The 18,756-nt window shown below is 42.7% G+C and overlaps 1 protein-coding gene across 4 annotated transcripts in view; it reads right to left on the reverse strand.

Moving 5' to 3' along the window:
• LOC137623272 (quinone oxidoreductase-like) overlaps window positions 1-18,756 on the reverse strand; it is a 129,950-nt gene that overhangs the window by 63,440 nt on the left and 47,754 nt on the right. For 2 of the 4 annotated variants that reach the window (XM_068354041.1, XM_068354039.1), the window contains exon 3: window positions 17,106-17,258. The exons of 1 other annotated variant lie outside the window; for it this stretch is intronic. In XM_068354041.1, coding sequence (XP_068210142.1) covers window positions 17,106-17,258 — 153 coding nt within the window. Of the gene's footprint in view, window positions 1-17,105; window positions 17,259-17,543; window positions 17,697-18,756 lie in introns of all 4 variants that reach the window. One more of the 4 variants, XM_068354040.1, reaches the window with a different exon arrangement.

An 18,756-nucleotide genomic window follows, 5' to 3' on the forward strand; every position in this document is an offset into this window, starting at 1 on the left:
CCTGCCTGACAGACAATAACTCATTTTGTACTTTGGCCTACAATCAAAAGGGGGTTTGAGATTGGACATTCAATTTAAAGAAATCAGGTAGGTGGCACGAGGATGAAGCTCTGCTGACCTGCCTGACAGACAATAACTCATTTTGTACTTTGGCCTACAATCAAAAGGGCGTTTGAGATTGGACATTCTATTTAAAGAAATCAGGTAGATGGCACGAGGATGAAGCTCCAATGACCTGCCTGACAGACAATAACTCATTTTGTACTTTGGCCTACAATCAAAAGGGGGTTTGAGATTGGACATTCTATTTAAAGAAATCAGGTAGGTGGCACGAGGATGAAGCTCCAATGACCTGCCTGACAGACAATAACTCATTTTGTACTTTAGCCTACAATCAAAAGGGGGTTTGAGATTGGACATTCTATTTAAAGAAATCAGGTAGGTGGCACGAGGATGAAGCTCCAATGACCTGCCTGACAGACAATATCTCATTTTGTAGTTTGGCCTACAAACAAAAGGAGGTTTGAGATTGGACATTCAATTTAAAGAAATCAGGTAGGTGGTACGAGGATGAAGCTCTGCTGACCTGCCTGACAGACAATAACTCATTTTGTACTTTGGCCTACAATCAAAAGGGGGTTTGAGATTGGACATTCAATTTAAAGAAATCAGGTAGGTGGCATGAGGATGAAGCTCCAATGACCTGCCTGACAGACAATAACTCATTTTGTACTTTGGCCTACAATCAAAAGGAGGTTAGAGATTGGACATTCAATTTAAAGAAATCAGGTAGGTGGCACGAGGATGAAGCTCCAATGACCTGCCTGACAGACAATAACTCATTTTGTACTTTGGCCTACAATCAAAAGGGGGTTTGAGATTGGACATTCTATTTAAAGAAATCAGGTAGGTGGCACGAGGATGAAGCTCCAATTACCTGCCTGACAGACAATAACTCATTTTGTACTTCGGCCTACAATCAAAGGGGGTTTGAGATTGGACATTCTATTTAAAGAAATCAGGTAGGTGGCACGATGATGAAGCTCCAATGACCTGCCTGACAGACAATAACTCATTTTGTACTTTGGCCTACAATCAAAAGGGGGTTTGAGATTGGACATTCTATTTAAAGAAATCAGGTAGGTGGCACGAGGATGAAGCTCCAATGACCTGCCTGACAGACAATAACTCATTTTGTACTTTGGCCTACAATCAAAAGGGGGTTTGAGATTGGACATTCAATTTAAAGAAATCAGGTAGGTGGCACGAGGATGAAGCTCCAATGACCTGCCTGACAGAAAATACTCATTTTGTAGTTTGGCCTACAATCAAAAGGGCGTTTGAGATTGGACATTCTATTTAAAGAAATCAGGTAGATGGCACGAGGATGAAGCTCCAATGACCTGCCTGACAGACAATAACTCATTTTGTACTTTGGCCTACAATCAAAAGGGGGTTTGAGATTGGACATTCTATTTAAAGAAATCAGGTAGGTGGCACGAGGATGAAGCTCCAATGACCTGCCTGACAGACAATAACTCATTTTGTACTTTGGCCTACAATCAAAGGGGGTTTGAGATTGGACATTCTATTTAAAGAAATCAGGTAGGTGGCACGAGGATGAAGCTCTGCTGACCTGCCTGACAGACAATAACTCATTTTGTACTTTGGCCTACAATCAAAAGGGGGTTTGAGATTGGACATTCAATTTAAAGAAATCAGGTAGGTGGCACGAGGATGAAGCTCTGCTGATCTGCCTGACACACAATAACTCATTTTGTACTTTGGCCTACAATCAAAAGGGGGTTTGAGATTGGACATTCTATTTAAAGAAATCAGGTAGGTGGCACGAGGATGAAGCTCCAATGACCTGCCTGACAGACAATAACTCATTTTGTACTTTGGCCTACAATCAAAAGGAGGTTTGAGATTGGACATTCAATTTAAAGAAATCAGGTAGGTGGCACGAGGATGAAGCTCTGCTGACCTGCCTGACAGACAATAACTCATTTTGTACTTTGGCCTACAATCAAAAAGGGGTTTGAGATTGGACATTCTATTTAAAGAAATAAGGTAGGTGGCACGAGGATGAAGCTCCAATGACTTGCCTGACAGACAATAACTCATTTTGTACTTTGGCCTACAATCAAAAGGGGGTTTGAGATTGGACATTCAATTTAAAGAAATAAGGTAGGTGGCACGAGGATGAAGCTCTGCTGACCTGCCTGACAGACAATAACTCATTTTGTACTTTGGCCTACAATCAAAAGGGGGTTTGAGATTGGACATTCTATTTAAAGAAATCAGGTAGGTGGCACGAGGATGAAGCTCCAATGACCTGCCTGACAGACAATAACTCATTTTGTTTCTTTGGCCTACAATCAAAGGGGGGTTTGAGATTGGACATTCAATTTGAATAAATCAGGTAGGTGGCACGAGGATGAAGCTCTGCTGACCTGCCTGACAGACAATAACTCATTTTGTACTTTGACCTACAATCAAAAGGGGGTTTGAGATTGGACATTCTATTTAAAGAAATCAGGTAGGTGGCACGAGGATGAAGCTCCAATGACCTGCCTGACAGACAATAACTCATTTTGTACTTTGTCTACAATCAAAAGGGGGTTTGAGATTGGACATTAAATTTAAAGAAATCAGGTAGGTGGCACGAGGATGAAGCTCCAATGACCTGCCTGACAGACAATAACTCATTTTGTACTTTGGCCTACAATCAAAAGAGGGTTTGAGATTGGACATTTAACTTAAACAAATCAGGTAGGTGGCACGAGGATGAATCTCTGCTGACCTGCCTGACAGACAATAACTCATTTTGTACTTTGGCCTACAATCAAAAGGGGGTTTGAGATTGGACATTCAATTTAAAGAAATCAGGTAAGTGGCACGAGGATGAAGCTCTGCTGACCTGCCTGACAGACAATAACTCATTTTGTACTTTGGCCTACAATCAAAAGAGGGTTTGAGATTGGACATTTAACTTAAACAAATCATGTAGGTGGCACGAGGATGAATCTCTGCTGACCTGCCTGACAGACAATAACTCATTTTGTACTTTGGCCTACAATCAAGAGGGGGTTTGAGATTGGACATTCTATTTAAAGAAATCAGGTAGGTGGCACGAGGATGAAGCTCCAATGACCTGCCTGACAGACAATAACTCATTTTGTACTTTGGCCTACAATCAAGAGGGGGTTTGAGATTGGACATTCTATTTAAAGAAATCAGGTAAGTGGCACGAGGATGAAGCTCTGCTGACCTGCCTGACAGACAATAACTCATTTTGTACTTTGGCCTACAATCAAGAGGGGGTTTGAGATTGGACATTCAATTTAAAGAAATCAGGTAGCTGGCACGAGGATGAAGCTCTGCTGACCTGCCTGACAGACAATAACTCATTTTGTACTTTGGCCTACAATCAAAAGGGGGTTTGAGATTGGACATTTAACTTAAACAAATCAGGAAGGTGGCACGAGGATGAAGCTCTGCTGATCTGCCTGACAGACAATAACTCATTTTGTACTTTGGCCTACAATCAAAAGGAGGTCAGAGATTGGACATTCTATTTAAAGAAATCAGGTAGGTGGCACGAGGATGAAGCTCCAATGACCTGCCTGACAGACAATAACTCATTTTGTACTTTGGCCTACAATCAAAAGGAGGTTAGAGATTGGACATTCTATTTAAAGAAATCAGGTAGGTGGCACGAGGATGAAGCTCCAATGACCTGCCTGACAGACAATAACTCATTTTGTACTTTGGCCTACAATCAAAAGGGGGTTTGAGATTGGACATTCTATTTAAAGAAATCAGGTAGGTGGCACGAGGATGAAGCTCCAATGACCTGCCTGACAGACAAAAACTCATTTTGTACTTTGGCCTACAATCAAAAGGAGGTTAGAGATTGGACATTCTATTTAAAGAAATCAGGTAGGTGGCACGAGGATGAAGCTCCAATGACCTGCCTGACAGACAATAACTCATTTTGTACTTTGGCCTACAATCAAAAGGGGGTTTGAGATTGGACATTCTATTTAAAGAAATCAGGTAGGTGGCACGAGGATGAAGCTCCAATGACCTGCCTGACAGACAATAACTCATTTTGTACTTTGGCCTACAATCAAAAGGAGGTTAGAGATTGGACATTCTATTTAAAGAAATCAGGTAGGTGGCACGAGGATGAAGCTCCAATGACCTGCCTGACAGACAATAACTCATTTTGTACTTTGGCCTACAATCAAAAGGGGGTTTGAGATTGGACATTCTATTTAAAGAAATCAGGTAGGTGGCACGAGGATGAAGCTCCAATGACCTGCCTGACAGACAATAACTCATTTTGTACTTTGGCCTACGATCATAAGGAGGTTAGAGATTGGACATTCTATTTAAAGAAATCAGGTAGGTGGCACGAGGATGAAGCTCCAATGACCTGCCTGACAGACAATAACTCATTTTGTACTTTGGCCTACAATCACAAGGGGGTTTGAGATTGGACATTCTATTTAAAGAAATCAGGTAGGTGGCACGAGGATGAAGCTCCAATGACCTGCCTGACAGACAATAACTCATTTTGTACTTTGGCCTACAATCAAAAGGGGGTTTGAGATTGGACATTCTATTTAAAGAAATCAGGTAGGTGGCACGAGGATGAAGCTCCAATGACCTGCCTGACAGACAATAACTCATTTTGTACTTTGGCCTACAATCAAAAGGGGGTTTGAGATTGGACATTCAATTTAAAGAAATCAGGTAGGTGGCACGAGGATGAAGCTCCAATGACCTGCCTGACAGACAATAACTCATTTTGTACTTTGGCCTACAATCAAAAGGGGGTTTGAGATTGGACATTCTATTTAAAGAAATCAGGTAGGTGGCACGAGGATGAAGCTCCAATGACCTGCCTGACAGACAATAGCTCATTTTGTACTTTGGCCTACAATCAAAAGGGGGTTTGAGATTGGACATTCTATTTAAAGAAATCAGGTAGGTGGCACGATGATGAAGCTCCAATGACCTGCCTGACAGACAATAACTCATTTTGTACTTTGGCCTACAATCAAAAGGGAGTTTGAGATTGGACATTCTATTTAAAGAAATCAGGTAGGTGGCACGAGGATGAAGCTCCAATGACCTGCCTGACAGACAATAACTCATTTTGTACTTTGGCCTACAATCAAAAGGGGGTTTGAGATTGGACATTCAATTTAAAGAAATCAGGTAGGTGGCACGAGGATGAAGCTCTGCTGACCTGCCTGACAGAAAATAACTCATTTTGTACTTTGGCCTACAATCAAAAGGGCGTTTGAGATTGGACATTCTATTTAAAGAAATCAGGTAGATGGCACGAGGATGAAGCTCCAATGACCTGCCTGACAGACAATAACTCATTTTGTACTTTGGCCTACAATCAAAAGGGGGTTTGAGATTGGACATTCTATTTAAAGAAATCAGGTAGGTGGCACGAGGATGAAGCTCCAATGACCTGCCTGACAGACAATAACTAATTTTGTACTTTGGCCTACAATCAAAAGGGGGTTTGAGATTGGACATTCTATTTAAAGAAATCAGGTAGGTGGCACGAGGATGAAGCTCCAATGACCTGCCTGACAGACAATATCTCATTTTGTAGTTTGGCCTACAAACAAAAGGAGGTTTGAGATTGGACATTCAATTTAAAGAAATCAGGTAGGTGGTACGAGGATGAAGCTCTGCTGACCTGCCTGACAGACAATAACTCATTTTGTACTTTGGCCTACAATCAAAAGGGGGTTTGAGATTGGACATTTAACTTAAACAAATCAGGTAGGTGGCACGAGGATGAAACTCTGCTGATCTGCCTGACAGACAATAACTCATTTTGTACTTTGGCCTACAATCAAAAGGGGGTTTGAGATTGGACATTCAATTTAAAGAAATCAGGTAAGTGGCACGAGGATGAAGCTCCAATGACCTGCCTGACAGACAATAACTCATTTTGTACTTTGGCCTACAATCAAAAGGGGGTTTGAGATTGGACATTTAACTTAAACAGATCAGGTAGGTGGCACGAGGATGAAGCTCTGCTGACCTGCCTGACAGACAATAACTCATTTTGTACTTTGGCCTACAATCAAAAGGGGGTTTGAGATTGGACATTCAATTTAAAGAAATCAGGTAGGTGGCACGAGGATGAAGCTCTGCTGATCTGCCTGACACAAAATAACTCATTTTGTACTTTGGCCTACAATCAAAAGAGGGTTTGAGATTGGACATTCTATTTAAAGAAATCAGGTAGGTGGCACGAGGATGAAGCTCTGCTGACCTGCCTGACAGACAATAACTCATTTTGTACTTTGGCCTACAATCAAAAGGGGGTTTGAGATTGGACATTCTATTTAAAGAAATCAGGTAGGTGGCACGAGGATGAAGCTCCAATGACCTGCCTGACAGAATATAACTCATTTTGTACTTTGGCCTACAATCAAAAGAGGGTTTGAGATTGGACATTCTATTTAAAGAAATCAGGTAGGTGGCACGAGGATGAAGCTCCAATGACCTGCCTGACAGACAATAACTCATTTTGTACTTTGGCCTACAATCAAAAGGGGGTTTGAGATTGGACATTCTATTTAAAGAAATCAGGTAGGTGGCACGAGGATGAAGCTCCAATGACCTGCCTGACAGACAATAGCTCATTTTGTACTTTGGCCTACAATCAAAAGGGGGTTTGAGATTGGACATTCAATTTAAAGAAATCAGGTAGGTGGCACGAGGATGAAGCTCCAATGACCTGCCTGACAGACAATAACTCATTTTGTACTTTGGCCTACAATCAAAAGGGGGTTTGAGATTGGACATTCTATTTAAAGAAATCAGGTAGGTGGCACGAGGATGAAGCTCCAATGACCTGCCTGACAGACAATAACTCATTTTGTACTTTGGCCTACAATCAAAAGGGGGTTTGAGATTGGACATTCAATTTAAAGAAATCAGGTAGGTGGCACGAGGATGAAGCTCTGCTGACCTGCCTGACAGACAATAACTCATTTTGTACTTTGGCCTACAATCAAAAGGGGGTTTGAGATTGGACATTCAATTTAAAGAAATAAGGTAGGTGGCACGAGGATGAAGCTCCAATGACCTGCCTGACAGACAATAACTCAGTTTGTACTTTGGCCTACAATCAAAAGGAGGTTTGAGATTGGACATTCAATTTAAAGAAATCAGGTAGGTGGCACGAGGATGAAGCTCTGCTGACCTGCCTGACAGACAATAACTCATTTTGTACTTTGGCCTACAATCAAAAGGGGGTTTGAGATTGGACATTCTATTTAAAGAAATCAGGTAGGTGGCACGAGGATGAAGCTCCAATGACCTGCCTGACAGACAATAACTCATTTTGTACTTTGGCCTACAATCAAAAGGGGGTTTGAGATTGGACATTCTATTTAAAGAAATCAGGTAGGTGGCACGAGGATGAAGCTCCAATGACCTGCCTGACAGACAATAACTCATTTTGTACTTTGGCCTACAATCAATAGAGGGTTTGAGATTGGACATTCTATTTAAAGAAATCAGGTAGGTGGCACGAGGATAAAGCTCCAATGACCTGCCTGACAGACAATAACTCATTTTGTACTTTGGCCTACAATCAAAAGGGGGTTTGAGATTGGACTTTCAATTTAAAGAAATCAGGTAGGTGGCATGAGGATGAAGCTCCAATGACCTGCCTGACAGACAATAACTCATTTTGTACTTTGGCCTACAATCAAAAGGGGGTTTGAGATTGGACATTCAATTTAAAGAAATCAGGTAGGTGGCACGAAGATGAAGCTCTGCTGACATGCCTTACAGACAATAACTCATTTTGTACTTTGGCCTACAATCAAAAGGGGGTTTGAGATTGGACATTCTATTTAAAGAAATCAGGTAGGTGGCACGAGGATGAAGCTCCAATGACCTGCCTGACAGACAATAACTCATTTTGTACTTTGGCCTACAATCAAAAGGGGGTTTGAGATTGGACATTCTATTTAAAGAAATCAGGTAGGTGGCACGAGGATGAAGCTCCAATGACCTGCCTGACAGACAATAACTCATTTTGTACTTTGGCCTACAATCAAAAGGGGGTTTGAGATTGGACATTCAATTTAAAGAAATCAGGTAGGTGGCACGAGGATGAAGCTCCAATGACCTGCCTGACAGACAATAACTCATTTTGTACTTTGGCCTACAATCAAAAGGAGGTTTGAGATTGGACATTCAATTTAAAGAAATCAGGTAGGTGGCACGAGGATGAAGCTCTGCTGACCTGCCTGACAGACAATAACTCATTTTGTACTTTGGCCTACAATCAAGAGGGGGTTTGAGATTGGACATTCTATTTAAAGAAATCAGGTAGGTGGCACGAGGATGAAGCTCCAATGACTTGCCTGACAGACAATAACTCATTTTGTACTTTGGCCTACAATCAAAAGGGGGTTTGAGATTGGACATTCAATTTAAAGAAATCAGGTAGGTGGCACGAGGATGAAGCTCTGCTGACCTGCCTGACAGACAATAACTCATTTTGTACTTTGGCCTACAATCAAAAGGGCATTTGAGATTGGACATTCTATTTAAAGAAATCAGGTAGGTGGCACGAGGATGAAGCTCCAATGACCTGCCTGACAGACAATAACTCATTTTGTACTTTGGCTTACAATCAAAAGAGGGTTTGAGATTGGACATTCTATTTAAAGAAATCAGGTAGGTGGCACGAGGATGAAGCTCCAATGACCTGCCTGACAGACAATAACTCATTTTGTACTTCGGCCTACAATCAAAAGGGGGTTTGAGATTGGACATTCTATTTAAAGAAATCAGGTAGGTGGCACGAGGATGAAGCTCCAATGACCTGCCTGGCAGACAATAACTCATTTTGTACTTTGGCCCACAATCAAAAGGGGGTTTGAGATTGGACATTCAATTTAAAGAAATCAGGTAGGTGGCACGAGGATGAAGCTCTGCTGACCTGCCTGACAGACAATAACTCATTTTGTACTTTGGCCTACAATCAAAAGGGGGTTTGAGATTGGACATTCTATTTAAAGAAATCAGGTAGGTGGCACGAGGATGAAGCTCTGCTGACCTGCCTGACAGACAATAACTCATTTTGTACTTTGGCCTACAATCAAAAGGGCGTTTGAGATTGGACATTCTATTTAAAGAAATCAGGTAGATGGCACGAGGATGAAGCTCCAATGACCTGCCTGACAGACAATAACTCATTTTGTACTTTGGCCTACAATCAAAAGGGGGTTTGAGATTGGACATTGTATTTAAAGAAATCAGGTAGGTGGCACGAGGATGAAGCTCCAATGACCTGCCTGACAGACAATAACTCATTTTGTACTTTGGCCTACAATCAAAAGGGGGTTTGAGATTGGACATTCTATTTAAAGAAATCAGGTAGGTGGCACGAGGATGAAGCTCCAATGACCTGCCTGACAGACAATATCTCATTTTGTAGTTTGGCCTACAAACAAAAGGAGGTTTGAGATTGGACATTCAATTTAAAGAAATCAGGTAGGTGGTACGAGGATGAAGCTCCAATGACCTGCCTGACAGACAATAACTCATTTTGTACTTTGGCCTACAATCAAAAGGGGGTTTGAGATTGGACATTTAACTTAAACAAATCAGGTAGGTGGCACGAGGATGAAACTCTGCTGATCTGCCTGACAGACAATAACTCATTTTGTACTTTGGCCTACAATCAAAAGGGGGTTTGAGATTGGACATTCAATTTAAAGAAATCAGGTAAGTGGCACGAGGATGAAGCTCCAATGACCTGCCTGACAGACAATAACTCATTTTGTACTTTGGCCTACAATCAAAAGGGGGTTTGAGATTGGACATTTAACTTAAACAAATCAGGTAGGTGGCACGAGGATGAAGCTCTGCTGACCTGCCTGACAGACAATAACTCATTTTGTACTTTGGCCTACAATCAAAAGGGGGTTTGAGATTGGACATTCAATTTAAAGAAATCAGGTAGGTGGCACGAGGATGAAGCTCTGCTGATCTGCCTGACAAAAAATAACTCATTTTGTACTTTGGCCTACAATCAAAAGGGGGTTTGAGATTGGACATTCTATTTAAAGAAATCAGGTAGGTGGCACGAGGATGAAGCTCTGCTGACCTGCCTGACAGACAATAACTCATTTTGTACTTTGGCCTACAATCAAAAGGGGGTTTGAGATTGGACATTCTATTTAAAGAAATCAGGTAGGTGGCACGAGGATGAAGCTCCAATGACCTGCCTGACAGACAATAACTCATTTTGTACTTTGGCCTACAATCAAAAGGGGGTTTGAGATTGGACATTAAATTTAAAGAAATCAGGTAGGTGGCACGAGGATGAAGCTCCAATGACCTGCCTGACAGACAATAACTCATTTTGTACTTTGGCCTACAAACAAGAGGGGGTTTGAGATTGGACATTCAATTTAAAGAAATCAGGTAAGTGGCACGAGGATGAAGCTCTGCTGACCTGCCTGACAGACAATAACTCATTTTGTACTTTGGCCTACAATCAAAAGGGGGTTTGAGATTGGACATTCAATTTAAAGAAATCAGGTAGGTGGCACGAGGATGAAGCTCCAATGACCTGCCTGACAGACAATAACTCATTTTGTACTTTGGCCTACAATCAAAAGGGGGTTTGAGATTGGACATTCTATTTAAACAAATCAGGTAGGTGGCACGAGGATGAAGCTCCAATGACCTGCCTGACAGACAATAACTCATTTTGTACTTTGGCCTACAATCAAAAGGGGGTTTGAGATTGGACATTCAATTTAAAGAAATCAGGTAGGTGGCACGAGGATGAAGCTCCAATGACCTGCCTGACAGACAATAACTCATTTTGTACTTTGGCCTACAATCAAAAGGGGGTTTGAGATTGGACATTCTATTTAAAGAAATCAGGTAGGTGGCACGAGGATGAAGCTCCAATGACCTGCCTGACAGACAATAACTCATTTTGTACTTTGGCCTACAATCAAAAGGGGGTTTGAGATTGGACATTTAGTTTAAAGAAATCAGGTAGGTGGCACGAGGATGAAGCTCCAATGACCTGCCTGACAGACAATAACTCATTTTGTACTTTGGCCTACAATCAAAAGGGGGTTTGAGATTGGACATTCAATTTAAAGAAATCAGGTAGGTGGCACGAGGATGAAGCTCCAATGACCTGCCTGACAGACAATAACTCATTTTGTACTTTGGCCTACAATCAAAAGGGGGTTTGAGATTGGACATTCTATTTAAAGAAATCAGGTAGGTGGCACGAGGATGAAGCTCCAATGACCTGCCTGACAGACAATAACTCATTTTGTACTTTGGCCTACAATCAAGAGGGGGTTTGAGATTGGACATTCAATTTAAAGAAATCAGGTAAGTGGCACGAGGATGAAGCTCTGCTGACCTGCCTCACAGACAATAACTCCTTTTGTACTTTGGCCTACAATCAAGAGGGAGGCGCCTGGTGAGTTTATTGAGAACCGTGTCTCTCCTCCGCAGAACCCAGTTGGCAGCCTGTGCGAGGGACTGGTACGACAAGAACTTCAGGGCCTTACCTCCAGATCTAATCAACTCTTTCAGTAAGGCCTAGTTTTCTGGGATAGTGAGGTCGTAGGAGGACTGGACGTCTACTAGCGTCGAAGCCCACCAATTCAGCCAAGAAGACACGTTTGAAGTCCTTAGCTATCTCCTCCATTATGGTCGCTTCTGACGGAGAGAAACAGACTGGTGTTGTAGAGGCCCTTTCTTCCGCTGCTCCTTGGCCTAAAACGGCGACTGCCGGCTCCACCGTACAAGCACCTGCATGATGTCCCTCCGGCAGATAAAATTTGCTCTGCGACTTCAGGCCCTGAAGCAGCTTGGGGGAACTCTGGGTCTTGGGGGCTTCGGCATGGTTGGCCACGATCTTATTCACGTGGACCCTACCTAGCCTAACGTCCATGGCTAACGGGAGCACTAGAGAGGGTCTCTGCTGGACGGGAGCATCCACTATTATTATTATTATTATTATTATTACTATCCAAGCTACAACCCTAGTTGGAAAAGCAAGATGCTATAAGCCCAGGGGCTCCAACAGGGAAAAATAGCTCAGTGAGGAAAGGAAATAAGGAAATAAATAAATGAAGAGAACAAATTAACAATAAATCATTCTAAAATAAGAAACGTCAAAACAGACATGTCATATAATAAACTATCAACAACATCAAAAACAAATATGTCATAAATAAACTATAAAAAGACTATGTCCGCCTGGTCAACAAAAAAGCATTTGCTCCAACTTTGAACTTTTGAAGTTCTACTGATTCAACCACCCGATTAGGAAGATCATTCCACAACTTGGTCACAGCTGGAATAAAACTTCTAGAGTACTGCGTAGTATTGAGCCTCGTGATGGAGAAGGCCTGGCTATTAGAATTAACTGCCTGCCTAGTATTACGAACAGGATAGAATTGTCCAGGGAGATCTGAATGTAAAGGATGGTCAGAGTTGTGAAAAATCTTATGCAACATACATAATGAACTAATTGAACGACGGTGCCAGAGATTAATATCTAGATCAGGAATAAGAAATTTAATAGACCGTAAGTTTCTGTCCAACAAATTAAGATGAGAATCAGCAGCTGAAGACCAGACAGGAGAACAATACTCAAAACAAGGTAGAATGAAAGAATTAAAACACTTCTTCAGAATAGATTGATCACCGAAAATCTTGAAAGACTTTCTCAATAAGCCTATTTTTTGTGAAATTGAAGAAGACACAGACCTTATATGTTTCTCAAAAGTAAATTTACTGTCGAGAATCACACCTAAAATTTTGAAAGAGTCATACATATTTAAAGAAACATTATCAATACTGAGATCCGGATGTTGAGGAACCACTGTCCTTGACCTACTTACAATCATACTTTGAGTTTTGTTAGGATTCAACTTCATACCCCATAATTTGCACCATGCACTAATTCTAGCTAAATCTCTATTAAGGGATTCACCAACCCTAGATCTACATTCAGGGGATGGAATTGATGCAAAGAGAGTAGCATCATCTGCATATGCAACAAGCTTGTTTTCTAGGCCAAACCACATGTCATGTGTATATAGTATGAAAAGTAATGGGCCAAGAACACTACCCTGTGGAACACCAGATATCACATTCCTATAATCACTATGGTGCCCATCAACAACAACTCTTTGAGATCTATTACTTAAAAAATCAATAATAATGCTAAGAAACGACCCACCCACTCCCAACTGTTTCAGTTTGAAAACAAGGGCCTCATGATTAACACGGTCAAAGGCAGCACTAAAATCAAGGCCAATCATATGAACTTCCCGACCACAACCAAGGGATTTCTGTACAGCATTGGAGATTGTAAGCAGGGCATCACATGCTCCAAGGCCTTTACGAAAACCAAATTGCAAACTAGGGAGTAGATGATTACCTTCAGCAAACCTATTAAGACGTTTTGCCAGAAGACGTTCAAAAACTTTAGATAATATGGGAGTTATGGAAATTGGGCGGTAATCAGTGGGACTTGAGCTACCACAAACACATTTACATAGAGGAGTAACATTACCAATTCTCCAACAAGTGCTAAAAGCTCCTCTTCTTGCTAACTTGCGTAAAATAACTGATAACTTTGGAGCTAAGAAATCTGCTGTCTTTATAAAAAACAAAGGAAAAATACCATTTGGGTCTACACCTCCATAAGCATCAAGGTCCATCAACAGAGCTTTAATCTCACGAGATCGAAAAGCTAAACTAGTTAGTTTAGCCTCAGGAAAACAGGAATGAGGAAGTTCAAGTTTTTCATTACTCTGTTTACTGTCAAAAACATCAGCCAAAAGGGTTGCCTTTTCCTTTGGACAGTGAGTGACTGAGCCATCTGGTTTAAGTAAAGGAGGAACTGTTGCATCTACACCAAAGAGTGCAGATTTAAGGGTAGACCACCATTTATAGCCTGCTGAGACTCGATTGCCAGAATTCTTCGGAAGAGGGCTCGGGCTCGTTCAACCTATGATGTCTCCTGATGAGCCCTATCACCCTCCTGTAGGCTGACACCTCAGCTGCCGAGCCCTCTACATGGTCACCCAGCTCCTCCGTAGGGCGTCCAACTGCTTGAGACGGGGTCCCTCCGACGGAGGCCTCCGTACGGGGGGAAGGAGACGACTTGATCCGCTCCGACTCCTGTGGCTCTGGACGTAGGGCGGGCATCGCTCGGGGGCCTCCGTCCTAGGTCTATCCTTCCTCGTGGAGGTCCAGGCATCTGCGAGTCTACTCGACGAGGGGAGTCGCTTCTCACGATCCTGCCGATTCGAAGATAACTTGGGGGTCGGGACGAAGCTGCCAGACTGAAGGGGCGACTCTCTCCGCTGGGCGGATGGAGCCGGAACCTTCGCGGACTTATGCTTGTCCGCTGGGACCTGAAGCGACGAGTCCCTCCGTCGGTCTGCCATAGGATGAGTATCTCTCCGGTGAACGAGTTCTAGGGTGCAAACTTGAGGAGCTCGGGACTGCTGACAGCTCGATGAGTTTACTGCATGGGATGACCACCCATTCTTTCCCTGGGGAACCACTTCTCCTATATTTTCTTCTGGGGGATCGGGATCGTCTACCCACGTGGCGGGATCTGGAGCGGGAGAGAGAACGAGAGTGTCTCCTGCGGGACCTCTCGCGACGTCTATGAAGTTTCCTCTGGGCTTCGTCCTCCGAGGAGCAAGAAAGGACTTCGGCCGAAGATCCCGACGACCTGTAGGACCTCGCCGGCGGGCCCGACTCGCATCAGGTCATTGGGGGGTCCACTCGACGTTCGATGGAAGGCGGGGGCTGCAAGAAGACGTCCGGAAGTGTAGCTGAAGGCGCTGGAGGGGAGTGTGGGCGTTCTTCGTTGGGGGACCAGGTTCCAAAGTTTTCTTCCATCCTCAACAGAGACCTGAAGGGCATCTTCGGCGGTACCCAAGCGAGGGAGTCCGACGGCACCGAGTCCTCTCTCTCAACGGCACCCTCGGCTGCAGAAGCACCTGAAAAGCATGCCCAAAAGGCGGGAGAAGAGGTGGGAACAGTTTTACCCCACATAGGGTCATCTGAGGAGACGGGCCCTGCTTGCACCAAGGCTTCGTCCCCCGCACACACTCCCGACCCTCCCTCAGGCCCCTCACTTGCCTGGGATGACGCCACAACTCCACTATCCTGCAACTCAGACTCCTGGGGAAGGGCCACAGGCCTCTTCCCCGCAACGGACTTACCTCGTCCCCTACTCTGGGTAGGGGAAGGTGGTAGGGAGGCTCGGTCCGACGACACGCCCGGCGAAGTAAGAGAAGAGACGTTCGGCTTCTTAGGTGACCTCTTCGGCGCCTTCTTCTTTTTGGTGCCGTAACGCACCCACTGCACCTCGTTCCAGGACACGCACTCCGGACACGTGGCCGTAGGGGAACACACACTGCCCCTACATGACGAACACAAGGAGCGCAGGTCTACTTCAGGTTTCGACAGGAAAGCACCACACGATTTACTGGCCATAGGCCCAGTGAAACGGCGGGGATGCTCCATCACACACTAGTAACGCACCGCGAGACACAGGAACGCAGAGGGAAAGAATAAGCTAAAGCACAAAGGTACCACGTGGAGACCGCGTGAGACACAAAGGGAAGTCGGGGACACAAAGGGTCGCACTGGGTTAAGGAGAGCGTCGAGATGATATCGCGACGCGACCAGAAAACTTACTGGAGGTCGAGACCTGAGCAAGCATGCTCTCTGACCCAGGGTTAGCCTCAGGGTGCGTATCACTCCGCCTGAGGTTACCCCTCATAGAAAACGGGAATAGGGTAAACTATACAAAACTCTAGTCGGATGGGAGGCGATCCCAGATACTCCTAAGAAAGTAGTTCGAGGTAAGTACTCCGTGTTGGAACAATTACTCACTTACATATAGTACGTGTTCATAAATGTTTTTACGATTGTTTAATTTTAACAGTAGTAGTAGTAGTAGTAGTAGTAGTAGTAGTAGTTCCCATATTACTTGCTAGTGTATACAGATGCTAAATTCAGCTTGTTATAATTTAGCCCATGCTTAAAATAAGTTTTACCTTCATGAGTTTCATTTAATTTACATACTTTAATTACATCATCCAAAGGTTTTAACAAACAAAGCTATTTAATCTCAGCTCCTCATAGCCTATTTAATTTGGTATAATTTTGCTTAATTTTATGCTTTGGGAAACATATTGAGAATACAACGGGCAACTGTATTACCTTCACTAGGGAAAGGCGATACAGTAATTCTGCTTTCCCAGAGGAAAGTCCCAAGGGCAAGCCCAGGTCTTCTCACCCGCATAAATTCTTCTTGAGGTCACAGGCCTTGAGGAGTCCGAGGGGGACGGCAGACTGAACAACTCTAAAAGAAAAAGGAGAAGTATAACTTCTTCAGTATCAGTTTAGGAATTGCCAGCATTGATAAAAAAGAATCCTTCTTAGCATTCTTCTTCCTGGCAAACTGAACTCACTCCAAAGGCAGCCATGACCTGCACATATCGATGACTGTGAATAGGCATGCCCTTGACTAAAACACACACTTGGTGGGGATTAACCGTAGGTTTAAACATAAAACTGCCATACTTCTTACTATAATTACCAGGACACAGCCACGTGTCTAGGCCCTTCTCCATCTAATGGCAAATTTAAAGAAAAAGATTATAACAGCCTAGTTTCAGAGGCAGATATAGTTTGTGTACGAGAGCCTAGTTAATTGGTAGGTGGCTAGGACTTATCCACCACTCGCTGGTAGTTATAAATACATTGATAGACTTTTAACAGATGTTTCAGCTTCGTTGAAGTCATACTCCTATTAAAGCAAGTGTGTTTGTATTTGTGTAAGAACAAACATATTTACAATACAGCTCTTGTTATCTTGTTAATATATATCTCTTCATGACTTCATAAGATTCTGAAAATATAGTTATTTTCGCAAACTGTAATAAAGGCATATCTACTGTAGATGAGATTTTCCAACCAGATTTAAAAAACATGTATCCCTCCATACAAAAACACACCTTTACTTTAGAAACCAAAGATCCTGTACTGTGTACTATACCAGCAGCATCTTTGCCAGGGACATATGGAAGGTTTGGTAACTTGCTGTACTGACCAGAACGCAGGTAAGTGTCAACTGGATTCACACCACTATAAAGAACCTTGATCAACACCTGCACATAAGAGAAAATTAAATATAGAAAGAAAAATTAAAAGGTAAAATTGGGTGTGTTCGGGTTCTTTGAATAGGCATCTGTGAACATCTTATCAAATTAACAAGACAATAGTTTTGCATATACTTTAATAAAAAAATATGCAACACTAGGACTAAATACTTCAAAAAGAATGCATTTCTGCACCCTTCTTATCGTGATTAAAATCACAATGATAAATTAGCTAAATCTATACTACTCCTATTCAAAGAACCCAATTCACCCCAAGACTCAGTTACCCGGTACCTTGAATTTTGTAACAAGTTTACCAATAGATGTGATGACACCAGCCCCATCAATTCCAGGAACATATGGCAGATCGGGAAGCATCCCAAATGCTCCCTCACGAATATATGTGTCAACTGGATTTATACCACAGAAAGTCATTTTAATAAGTACCTGAAAAATTATATTTTAATTATAAAATAAATTTTTGAATATACTTACCCGGTGAATATATAATAGCTGCAACTCTGCGGCTCGACAGAAAATACACTCAAAAAACTCGCGAGCGATCGCTATGAAGGTTGCGGTTGTGCCCACCAGCGCCAACTGTCGGCCAGATACCACTCTTGTATGTAAACAAAACCTTCAATTCTTCTCGTCCCGCTGTGTCTCTATTGGGGAGGAAGGGAGGGTCATTTAATTTATATATTCACCGGGTAAGTATATTCAAAAATTTATTTTATAATTAAAATATCATTTTTAAATATTTAACTTAGCCGGTGAATATATAATAGCTGATTCACACCCAAGGTGGTGGGTAGAGACCAGAGTTAATTATGTTTACAGCGTATAAGCTAAGAGTTTTTTCATTTTGACAGTTATCAATATAACAAAACCAAAATATATAGGTACCTGGTAAGGAAGTTGACTTAGACGATTACTCTGCCTTGTAAGTCTGTCTTCCTCACGGAGCCCAGCGATCCTCTTAGGATGCTGACAGACTCCCAGGAGCTGAAGTATCAAGGGCTGCAACCCATACAACAGGACCTCATCAAACCCCTAATCTGGGCGCTCTCAAGAAATGACTTTGACCACCCGCCAAATCAACCAGGATGCGAAAGGCTTCTTAGCCTTCCGAACAACCCATAAAACAATATTAAAAACATTTCAAGAGACAGATTAAAAGGATATTGGAATTAGGGAAGTGTAGTGGTAGAACCCTCACACACTACTGCACTCGCTGCAACGAATGGACCCAGTGTGTAGCAGTCCTCGTAAAGAGTCTGGACATCTTTTAAGTAAAATGACGCGAACACTGACTTGTTTCTCCAAAAAGTCGCGTCCATAATACTTTGCAGAGATTTATTTTGCTTGAAGGCCGCAGAGGTTGCTATATCTCTAACTTCGTGCGTCTTAACCTTAAGCAAACATCGGTCTTTCTCATTCAAGTGAGAATGAGCTTCTCGTATTAAAAAAATCTGATAAAATATGACAAAGAATTCTTTGACATAGG

This window comes from Palaemon carinicauda, chromosome 30, assembly GCF_036898095.1.
Source record: "Palaemon carinicauda isolate YSFRI2023 chromosome 30, ASM3689809v2, whole genome shotgun sequence".
Taxonomy (NCBI): Eukaryota; Metazoa; Arthropoda; class Malacostraca; order Decapoda; family Palaemonidae; genus Palaemon; species Palaemon carinicauda.